Source organism: Nelumbo nucifera, chromosome 3 (genome assembly GCF_055504915.1).
Source record: "Nelumbo nucifera cultivar China Antique chromosome 3, China Antique-T2T, whole genome shotgun sequence".
In the NCBI taxonomy this organism is placed as follows: domain Eukaryota; kingdom Viridiplantae; phylum Streptophyta; class Magnoliopsida; order Proteales; family Nelumbonaceae; genus Nelumbo; species Nelumbo nucifera.
The window spans coordinates 19,229,761-19,241,546 of record NC_142651.1 but is presented as its reverse complement, the minus strand read 5'-3'; the positions used below and the strand labels follow the sequence as shown (position 1 = coordinate 19,241,546).

General features: G+C 40.1%; 1 protein-coding gene across 5 annotated transcripts in view; it reads left to right on the top strand.

Moving 5' to 3' along the window:
* Positions 1–226: 226 nt before the first annotated feature.
* Positions 227–11,786, top strand: part of LOC104600139 (calcium/calmodulin-regulated receptor-like kinase 2) — a 48,222-nt gene continuing 36,662 nt past the window's right edge. Inside the window, exon 1 of one of the 5 annotated variants that reach the window (XM_010262984.3) lies at positions 227–397. Coding sequence is in view for 1 of the 5 variants with exons in the window: in XM_088900713.1 (XP_088756839.1) it covers positions 378–397 (20 nt within the window). In the remaining 4 variants the exon portion in view is untranslated. Of the gene's footprint in view, positions 398–11,374; positions 11,738–11,786 lie in introns of those variants that run through there. The other 4 variants (XM_088900713.1, XM_088900709.1, XM_088900712.1 and 1 more) reach the window with 4 other exon arrangements.

The following is an 11,786-nucleotide window of genomic DNA, read 5'->3' as shown; positions in this document are numbered from 1 at the left end:
TGACGGAGAATCTTGTGTTTTTACAGATCACATCAGCGCCCCCACAGCAGGCGCCCCACACACACATCTTAACGTGCACAGGGAGCATCTTCCGTACTTACCATCGGAAGATGTTCTCTATACACAGCTGGGATGTCCTGTAGGGAGTTGTTGGCGCGATTTGTGTGGCGCTGATAAGAACTTGTGTTTTTATATTCCCAAGTTTTCTTATTTGGACATGTTTTTTTTTCCCCGCTCTCTTTCGTTACTTTCTACTTCTCGTTTTTCTCAAGTCCACCACCCTTTTGTTAAGGGTCCTCTCTCTCCAGTCTTCCCAAACGAAGCAGAGCGCAGTCTTGAGATGAAATCAAGAACTGACCATCTAACTCGGCTTTCTCATGTTTCATCAGCTCCCAAGGTAGGATGGCTTCATTTATCTTGATGGGTCTTTACTGGTTTTGCGGAATATTGCTGAAATGGGCTCTTATTTTGGCGGTCAATTTCTCTTCTTTCATTCTTTTTTTTGTTCTATTTTGTGTCTCCAGCTAGTTTCGCTTCCTGTGTCTTCGTATTTTTGAGTTTCAGGAGAACCCATTTAAAGTTACTGGCTAACATGTCGATCGAGGACCGGATTTGCAGTAGTAGATCATAAGGAATAAACTAGGGGATTCAGGGTTTAGCGGCTTGTCGAGAAATTTAACGAATTTGATTGAAGTATTCATGTAGTCTCTATCTCCATAGCAATGAAATATTTAAGATATGTTCTTTCATCAGATGAAGAACATTCAGGGTTTAGCGGCTTGTCGAGAAATTTAACGAATTTGATTGAAGTATTCATGTAGTCTCTATCTCCATAGCAATGAAATATTTAAGATATGTTCTTTCATCAGATGAAGAACATTAATTGAATTCAAATGTTGTCTTGATGCTTTCTTCATGATCTTAAGGCTTATTTATTAACATCCCACTAACAAGTTAAGTTGGTCTCATTGGAATTCTGTTTTTAGAGAATGATTTGTCTGATCAGCTATTCTCTTTTTGTGAAGACTAATAAAATTAAATTAGACAATAATAAGCTATTTATTGATTAAAAAAAAGAAAAAATGATAAGTACAACTAATCCATTTGAGCATCAAGAAAAGACATAAGGTGGACTAATTTGCAACCCATTCTGTCATATTGGTTGGAGATAGAACAATATCCAGCCCATAGAATATACGTGGTACAATCTCTAGTAGATAAAACGAAACAGGCATGCCATATATGTACGTTTGATGAGAAAGCAACCATTCATTTATGTAAATCTTAATTGTGCCTTTTGATGTGCTACTAGGATTCCATTTACAAGTGTTTGGTCATGTCTTATGTGCTAATTGTGTGATTTTGATAGCTTTCTGTTTACCTATATAATATATATTTTATACCATGAAATACACTTTGGCCATAGCATTTACAATGTTGTCACACAAGTTGTGCAAGTAACTGTCATACATTCCAGGTTTCCAATATCTGTTTTGTTTTGATAATATCTTGATTATTTTACTAGAACTTTTCTAGGCCAATTCATATCAACATACTTTCCACCTTTATCTTTATTATCATGTTTGGTTATCTGGTTTTGATAGCAATGTCATGTTTATCACATATTTTTTCCTTTCCTTTTAAAGTTGTATTTTTGGGTAATAAAAGAAAACTTTTATTAAAATTAAAAAGAGAGAATACAGAGGAAGGTGACCAGCAGTGAACACCTTACAACAAAAGAACAAAAAAATCCCTCTCTCCATAAGATTAATTAGAGACCTATTTGCTTCTCCTGATAATTTTCTTCAACCTTTTCACCTTCTTAGCAGGACCAATTACAAACAAGCCTCCTTTCAGTCTTTCAGACACTTTAGGCTTCTTCTTCACAAGTGTCTTTTAACTATCATCAGTTCTTTCCAGTTCCAGCACTATGCTTCTCTCAAAAAACTAATCCTGTGCCAACTCTCCTCTACAACCTGCCCCATCTCCTTTAATCTGAACTAACTTTTTTTGGTCAAGCTTTGATCTTGAGTTGACATCAATCTCTTTGGCACCCAAGCTAAGATCTCCTTTATCCCGCAAAGGCATCAGATGTCTTACTGATAAAAAAAAGGCATCAGATGTCTTTCTTCCTAATCTTTAAACATTTTCCTAGCAAAATCCTCCCCTCCAAGAATAAGTAACCCCAAAACTTTACTTACTTCTACTTCTGTTTCCACCACCTTTTCCAGATCGACTGTCACTTCAATTTCACGAGTCTTGTCCATTGTAACCTCATCTCCATGTGAAATGTCTTCTCTCTTTTCTCCCCTTAAATTTACTAATTCATCATTATCTTGTAATGGTCTTGTGTGATAATTCCTCTTCCTTTTGTACATTCTAGAATAAGCTAAACCTGTATCTTGCTTACTATCTTCAGCCCTTACTTCTCTATCATAGTATCATGCCCTTGAGAAACCACACCTTCATCTTCAGCCCCTTTATTAAAGTTTGTTAACTCTCCTTCATTTGTTTTGACTGCAATTCCCTCACCCTTACTCTTTTCTTTTGGAGACGTTTTTTCTTTTCCAACCACATCACAACAATTCTATGCTAGATCAGCAATATTTAATCCCTCCATGGTTTTGGATCAACAAGTTCCCAACTATCTCCTCCCCCTCTCTCTTTCCTCCCTACTCCCTTTCTTAGAACTCCAACAAAATTGACAGATTGGACGTTTTTGGTTCTAGGGTCCAGAGAATTTACCATCTCCTTCACTCCGTTTTTTTTTTTTTTTTTTTTTTTTTTTCTATTAATACGGACCTCTTTAATACCTTGACATTCCTTTCCTTTTCCACATCCTTTTGTTAATCTCCTTCTTCACACCCCTCATCCTTTGACATGATTTGACTCTCTTCACTTAACTTCCCTTGATCAGATGGTCCGCCGATCCGACTTACAGGAGGAGGAGCACAATCAACTTTCTCATTCACTGAATAAAACCTTTTTTTTTTGATAAATATGAATAAAACCTTTCTCTGGCTGGCCTTCTTGTCTCGAACTTGAACTCTGCTCCCCAATTTGAGTGTTGCTTTCAGACCTGAAAACAGCTTGCTTCTTCACTAAAGATTGAGATGATGTCATACCAAAATTGACCATAATGACCACCACCTTCTCCCCTTGTCTTGCCTCGAAAACTATAGCACCATGGTGTTCGGTCTTCCTCTTCCCAACTTCCTTTCCATCTCTGAAGACTTCCTCAACAGACTCCGGATCAGCCTTCTTGCTTTTCTTTTCATCGCCTCTTTCACCGTATATATGTCTTGTAACATGCCAAACAAACTCCTCCTTAAAGGGAGCCCTAACATTTTTTTTTGAAAGGTAAGGTAAGAATTTATTGAAATAAAGAGAAGGGTACAACAACTCCCCAAAAAAGAGGAGAAAACTCATTAAAGACTCCAGACAGACTGAGAGTGAAGCATCTGAAATACATTTTGATGCTTAAACTCAGGTCTAACTGACAACCAAGATGCAATCTTACAAACAGAAATCTGTATCAAATCATCTATATTTTTTGATCTGTTACAGAAAATGTGACTATTCCTCTCAGACCAAATGATCACAATAATAGCCGTAGGTATAGTGCTCTAGATCAGCTTTCCTTTTCTCTTAAGGCCCTTCAATTTCCAGCAGTAGAGCAAGTCCTTGGTGGAACTAGGCATGACCCAGACGACCCCAGCAGCTTTAAGAAAATGAGCCCAAATCTTCGTAGCAAAGTGGCAGTGGAGAAAGAGGTGGTCACTTGTCTCTGGTGCTAATCCGCACATCCCACAATTCAGATCAGGGATCTGCAGCCCTCTCCTATCCAGATTGACTCTTGAAAGACCTTTGTTAAGGGTCAAAGCCCACACTAGAAAGTTTGCCTTGGAAGGGCAGATTGGGTTCCAACCTGTTTTCTTGGGAAGTCAGCCGCCCCAATCTGACTAAGTTTAGAGGCCATAGACTTAACAGAAAAATGCCATCCTTACTCCACTTCCAGATCCACTCATCCTCCAAATTGACTGAAATGCTCTGTCTTTGTAGAACTTGCATGAACTCCACAAACGGTTCCAGCTCCCAGTCGAAAAGATTTCTCCTAAATAGAGGACTCCAGGAGATAGAATTACCACTCAACTCATAGGAATCAGCAACTGAGATATCTTGGTCTGCAGCACACTGATAAAGCAGGGGAAAGGCTTCTGCAAGAGGGGTATCCATGCACCAAGGGTCCTTCCAGAACTTTAGTTTGTTCCCTCTACCAACTTTGAAACCTAAACTGAAATAGAACACTGAGGCCCCGTTCGCTTTTCGGTAAGTTACTTACCCGGGTAAATGCAGTTACCTGGGTAAGTTTTTCTTGGGAAACACTTACCCGGGTAAGTGCATTTACCCATGTTCTTTTATTTCTTATGTAAATAAGGCAATGATCATTTTAGCCATAAAAATTCATTATTAAAAAGGGCATTTTTGTCCCATTCAATAAATGGGACCCTCCATCAATAAAGCAAAGAGTGTCATTGGCAAACTGAAGCATATGAACCTTTTCCCCTCCTGGACAAATTTCAAAACCATCCCAAAAACCTTCAGAGGCAGCTAGCTTACTGAATTGAGTGAGCACTTCCATTTGACAAATGAAAAGTAAGGGAGAGAGAGGATCTCCTTGTCTAATTCCTCTAGAGCTCTCAAAGAAGCCCACCACTTATCCATTAATGAGGACAGAAAATTTTGGAGAGGTAACACATACCTTTATCCAGTTCCTCCACTTCTAACCAAAATTCATCCTTTCCAAGACAAAATCCAAACATCTGCAGTTGACATGGTCATAAGCCTTCTCAATATCCAGTTTACATATCAGACCAGGTTTTCCATCCCTCCTAGAGTCAATCAATTTGTTTGCAATCAAGACACTGTCCAACATTTGTCTGCCAGGGATAACAGCACACTGATTCTCAGAAATTACACTTGATAGAACTTTCGTCATCCTCTCCGCCAACACCTTTGAAAGAATCTTGAATCTTGTAGAAGCTATTAAGGAGACTAATGGGCCTGAAGTCTTTTAAGTTTGTAGCTCTAGCAACCTTAGGAATGAGAGAAATAAAAGTATTATTTAGGCTTCTCTGTAGGGATGCTGATCTGTGAAAATTCTGAAACACATTCAGCAGGTCTTGCTTTATAAAATCCCAGCATTTCAAGTAGAACATATTAGTCAAACCATCTGGTCCAGGAGACTTCTCTGTCTCCAGACTTGAGATTGCTTCCTTAATCTCCTCCTCAGTGAAAGGTCTTTCTAAGAAGGAACTTTGCTCATCTGACAACCTCTTGAAAGGAGTATGCAAAGGAAGAGGTCTAAAAGTCCAAGGCTCTTTATAGAAGTTTTTATAGAAAGCTGTAGCAATGGCCTTGATACCTGCATCTGTTTCATCTATTTTTCCTTCACATTCCAGTTTGGTGATCTCCTTGAATCTAGATCGAACATTTGCCATTTTATGAAAAAAACTTGTGTTCCCGTCCCCTACCTTCAGCCATGTGGTTTTGGCCCTCTGCCTCCAACTTATCTCATCCTTGTAGGCAATTTTATCATAGGTTGCCTTTGCCATCTCTCTCTTCAGCCTCAGATCTTGAGAAATGGGACCCACCTCTTCTGCTCTATCAATTTCCTCAATTAAGCTTAAACAGGCCTTTTTTTTTCCTGTGTCTAGAGACAGCTTGTTTTCCATCTTCCATACTTTGACCTTCTCTTTAATCGCCCCCAGTTTTTTTGCCAATCTATGGGAACTCGACCCAATCACTGGACACTCATTCCAGGCCCCTTTTAGCAATGGAATGAAACCCTCTTCTTCATACCGGGCATTTTCAAATTTAAAGGGAACCTTTTTCTTTTCTCGAGGGCCACAGATCAGTTGAATAGGTAGTGGTCTGAAACAAGCCTTGCAAGAACAACTTGTGTGAATTCTGGGAAAATGTCATCCCATCCTGATGTGTAAAGAGACTGGGCCGAATGGGCCCTAGTATCTTTTCTTGTAGTATGTTTCTTATTTATCTATTAGCTAATGGGCCTATCTTAGTGGGCCTGTTATTTCTTTTTGCTAATTCTCTTTATGTTACTGCCTAGCTGGCCGCCCACTTAAGGGTATACTTGTAATTATGCCAAGACTGAAGTTTAGTAAAAAGGAATAGAGAAGGGAGGGAAGAGATATTCGAACTCTTCTTCTTCTTCCTCCTCTTTTCTCCATCTTCTGTCTTTTGTGCTGCTGTTCTCTTCTTTTCTTCCTCTTTTCTCTCTATTTTTTCCAAGTTTACAGTAGCTTTAGAGGGCTGATTTACATCTTGGTATCAGAGTGGGTTTCTTTCTTTCTTCTTTTCCCATACACCTTTTGATTAAGAGAGTGTATGGAGAGATAGGTTCTCTATAGTTCAGAGGATCTTTTGCCTAGTTGGTAGAGGGTTTAGAGAGTTTAAGTATGGCTGGAAATTGCTAAGAAGTGGTGTTGTTTTGTTTCTGCCCAAAACCCTAGCCGATTAGAGATTTCTAAAGTTACAGGTAAAAGTGAAGCTTTGGGTGTGGCGCTCTGTGCTTGGGAGGTGCCCTTTGACTTCTAAAAGAGGTCGGTTTAGTTTTGGAAGAGGTTGGGAAGCTTTGGTAGGAGTGGCTGCATCTTCTCTCTTTCTCCCCAACAACCGGACGCAGTGAAATCCTAGTTTTCAAGCTTTTGGGTACTGGTTTAACTTCAAGTAAGTTTATAAAGACCAAATTTCTGGTTTTTTGATTTTTGTTTGATTAATGGAGACATACGGAAGTGAGTTCAAGTAGGTCCCAGTTTCCGAGCTTGGCTCGGTAGATTCCGTTTTGACTGGTGTGACCACAATTAAGCTAGATGGGACAAATTATCTTGTTTGGGCACAATCTATAAGGATTTATATCTGTAGTAGAGGAAAATTAGGGTACCTCACAGGCAGTAAAGTGAAACTCGAAGAGACAGACCCTGAATTTGAAAAATGGATGCAAAACTATACAGTCATAGGATGGTTAGTCAACTCTATGCAACCTCATATCAGTCAGCACTATCTCTGGATGTCCTCGGCCAAGGAGATCTGGGACAGTGCTACTGAAACCTATTCACAGAAGTTGAATGTGGTTAGAGTCTACAAACTGAAAAGTGATGTGAAGAACCTAAGACAGGGGGAGAAGAGTGTGGCAATCTACTATTCTATATTGAAATCCCTATGGCAGGAGATTGATGTTATGGAGACAGTTGTATGGGAGAGTAAGAATGATGCAAAAATGTTTAGAAAGTTGGTGGAAAGAAACAGGGTTTTTGAATTTCTTACTAGACTCAACCCTGAGTTTGATATAATTAGCCAGAATATTCTGGCCAAAGATGAGGTTACTCTTGCCTAGGCATATGCTATGGTAAGAAGTGAAGAGAGTAGGTGGCAGGTTCAGTTACAGAGTCCACCTACAGAACACTTTGCACATGCTGGGATAAAGCTGAAGGGTCCAACTGAGAAGAATGAGCATGTATGTGAATATTGCAAGAAACCGAGGCATATGAAGGACACTTGCTGGAAGCTTCATCCTGATCTTCTTCTTGACCGGTTTAAGAATAACAACAATTTTAAGAAGGGCAGTCAGACAGGAAAGCCCAAGACAGCTAATGTTGCCACAGTATTGGAAGGAGGAAGGAGAGTGAAGAGAAGTCAACCATTGAACAGTTGGCAACAACGAAGGCGGATTTTGGAAAATATGGGAGGTTGTTAAATCACTTGGAGGCTATTGTTTCTTCATCTCACTCTCAAGGCAACACATCATCATCATCATCAGCATTTGCTCACTCAGGTATTCGTGCTTCTGCAAACCATGCTTCAGTTTTAGGTAATCATAAAACCCCTTGGATCATTGATTCTGGTGCATCAGACCATATGACCAGTCTGTCTAATCTTTTCTGTTTATACCACATTCTCTTTGGTAAAGAGAAAATACCCCTTGCTGATGGGTCTCTTGCTCCCATTTCTGGCAAAGGGGATATAAAGACCTCTAACACCCTTTATTTATTCTCTGTCCTTCATGTCCCTAAACTTAATACAAACCTTTTATCTCTTAGCAGCTTAACTAAATCCCTGAATTGCGTTTTTCCAAAATCCGCGTTGCGTTTTCCAAAATCCCTGAATTGCGTTTTATCTCTTAGCAGCTTAACTAAATCTCTTAGCAGCATAACCTTCTTTCCCACTCATTGTGTTTTTTCAGGACCTACAATCTCAGAGGATGATTGGGAGTGGCCATGAGGCGAACGGAATATACTTGTTGGACAGACCTGATAGAGCTCTTGGACCACCTCATGGAGTTGCCTTGGAGTCAGTCTTGTCAGAGTCTGTTGACAAAGTTATGCTATGTCACTTTCGGTTTGGTCATTTGTCTTTTTCTGCTTTGAGTCATTTGTTTCCAGATATGTTTAAGGGAATGCCTTTATCAAGTCTTCATTGTGAGTCGTGTAAACTGGCAAAGCATTGTAGACAATCTTATTCAATAAGCAATAAAAGATCTATTTCTCTTTTCCATATTGTTCACTCTGATGTGTGGGAGTCATATCATTTGCCTACTATGAGGGGTTATAGGTACTTTATCCTTTTTATTGATGATTTCTCTCGTTACACTTGGATTTATCTCATGAGATCCTAGGATGAAGTACCAACCATTGTGCAAAAATTTTATGAACTCATTCTTACCCAGTTTAACACCTGGATCAAAATATTCCGTTTTGATAATGCTAGGGAGTATTTTGAGAAAACCCTCTTAGCCTATCTTAAAACTTTTGGGGTTATTCATCAAAGTTCTTGTTCCTACACTCCACAACAAAATGGAGTGGCGGAAAAGAAGAACCGACATGTGGTTGAAGTTGCCAGATCCCTTATTGTAATATGTAAAGAGACTGGGCCGAATGGGCCCTAGTATTTTTTCTTGTAGTATGTTTCTTATTTATCTGTTAGCTAATGGGCCTGCTATTTATTTTTGCTAGTTAACTTTATGCTACTGCCTAGCTGGCCGCCCACTTAAGGGTATACTTGTAATTATGCTAAGACTGAAGTTTAGTAAAAAAGAATAGAGAGGGGAGGGAAGAGATATTCGAACTCTTCTTCTTCTTCCTCCTCTTTTCTCCATCTTCTTTCTTTTGTGCTGCTGTTTTCTTCTTTTCTTCCTCTTTTCTCTCTATTTTTTCCAAGTTTACAGTAGTTTTAGAGGGCTGATTTACATGTAATTATGCTAAGACTGAAGTTTAGTAAAAAGGAATAGAGAGGGGAGGGAAGAGATATTCGAACTCTTCTTCTTCTTCCTCCTCTTTTCTCCATCTTCTTTCTTTTGTGCTGCTGTTTTCTTCTTTTCTTCCTCTTTTCTCTCTATTTTTTCCAAGTTTACAGTAGTTTTAGAGGGCTGATTTACATCTTGATGATACAAGAAATCTGTCAAGTCTAACCAGAACAGGAATCTCCTGATTATTAGTCCAAGTAAACTGAGCACCAACCAAAGGTAAGTCCGTCAGATCAAAACTGTTAATGAACTCAGCAAACATATTCATCGATCTTGATTTTCTACCCCTTGTGTTCTTCTCCTCAGCTGAAAGTCTCGCATTAAAATCACCCCCTATCGCATATTCATCAACCTTGAGAAACATAAAAGGTTGCGAACTGCCCTACTTCTTGTGGTGCTATTTGGTACATCCATGGTCATAGGTGATGGTGTACTCACTCCGGCAGTTTCAGGCTTTACAGGTAAAGGAGATTTGGATTTCAGCAACAAGAGTAGAATAGAAGAAGAGAAGGAGATGGAGGAGGTTTCTGAACAGCAGTCGACATGGAGGAGGTCTTTGAAGGCTGAAGCAAAGAATTTATTTTTCGAAAGAACTAGAGTGCAAGGAAAGGTCACTCTGAAGGTGAGAGAATTGAAGAAGGCCATGATTCTACTGGTAAGGACTGATGTGGTTGAATGGCTCCAACGATTTGTAGAGGGAGCTCTTTCTACTACCAGAGAGAGAGATTGGAAAAGTTCGAAGGAAGGAGAAAAGAGGAAACATTTAGCTGAGAGAAAAGTGTAATATCAAAGGCAGGTTTTTGGTTGTGATGGAGTTCTTTGGAGAAAAGAAAAGGCAGTTTATCTGCATTCCTGAAGGAAGAAAATGATTAATCTGGGCAGAGATTAATAGTCTGTTGCAGGAGTTCCTGAACTTGAAGAGTGAAGAGAGGGGCTCAAAACAATCCTTGGTAGAAATGGAGGGTTCTTTCTCTGAAAAAGAACAGGGAGCAACAGGTTTTCTGGTGAGTGCTTTGGGTGCTAGAAAATTAGTCTATAGAGAGGAGAAGGCAAATTGGGGAAAGAAGCTAATAGCAGTACTGAAAAAGGAACCAAGGGATTGGGGGAAAATAGCTGTAGACTTAAAAAATTTAAAACTGAAGGGTCCTATCTTGATCACTCCATTTGAAGAGTGTAAAGCATTGATTGACTTGTTGGAAGGTGAAGTCGAAATCAATGCTTTGAATGTGCAGACAGCTGAAGGAAATGCTACAGTCATGAACTGGTCCCCTGGTTCAAACTCAAAGGACGGTGGTAGATGGAGTCACAGTGAGGATTGCTGGCTTGCTGTTCCATCTGTGGAAGAAGGAGGTTTTTGAGTCCATTGCTTCATGTAAGGAAAAACTGGTTGGTGTATTCCTGCTAGATCAACAGCCATTAGATTGAGTGGAGTTAAACCATAAGAAATCCCTAGGAAGATTGAAATTTTCTCTGATAACTGTTTTTACTCAGCTTGGCTTCTCTCTTCCATTGAAGCTTCACTATGGAGGAAGTCCAGAAGGGAGGAGGAAGAGGACGTGGAAGAAGAATACTTACGTGGAAATCAGGGATTGGCGGATTTGAAAATGGCTGAGGTTTACACAGTTTTGGAAAGTCTAGGAAAGAAGAATGCGAAAGGTGAGATTGCAGGGAAATGCCTTGAGCGTGCAAGACAAGTTAAAGACACAGATAGGGGCAGGTCCTATGCCCAAACTTTGACAGGTGGAGGGGCTCACTTTTTGAGCAAAACCAGGCCAAGTGTTGAACTGGGTAACTCGAAGAGATTCAAACCAGGTTCACAGAATTTCAGTAATGGGCTAAATCGAGTGACACTTGGCTTTGGACCTCTAGACAATTCAAAGAATTTCAGTAATGGGCTTTTAAATGGGCCATCATCCAATATTTTAAGGTTTAAGGAAGGGGCTGGGCCGAAGGAAATAAGGGCATCATGTGATCACTTAAATGGTCACGTGACCAAGGTTGGACTGAAGGTGATAGCCCAGTGTTTAGGTCCATCATCTTCTAACTCGAGACCTGACTCGAAGAGGGGGGGGGGGTTCGAACACAATAGCGGTGGAGAAGTTCAGCTGGAGACCAAGACTAGTCTACCATTCCACGACCCCGGAACGTACAAACCCGAAGTTTGTTCGGCGGAGGTCTGATGACGATGGTTTTGACTCAGAGTGGGTAAACTGTGAAGAAGAAAAGGAAGATGATGAGCTTCTCCTCGAGGGTTCCAGCATAGGAAGTGTGAGAAGCAGGTACTCGAAAAGCTCATCTATAGCGGCTGTAGACCTTGGAACAACACTTCTTTTTGGAGAAGATTTTACCCTTGAGCCTGCAAACTCTTTGGAGTTGTCGAAGAGCTTGGGAATGGGAGGCGGTACTTCAAGGGAGGTGAATGTCTTGGCCAAATTCAGAGAAGAACTTGTTCCGCATCTAGATG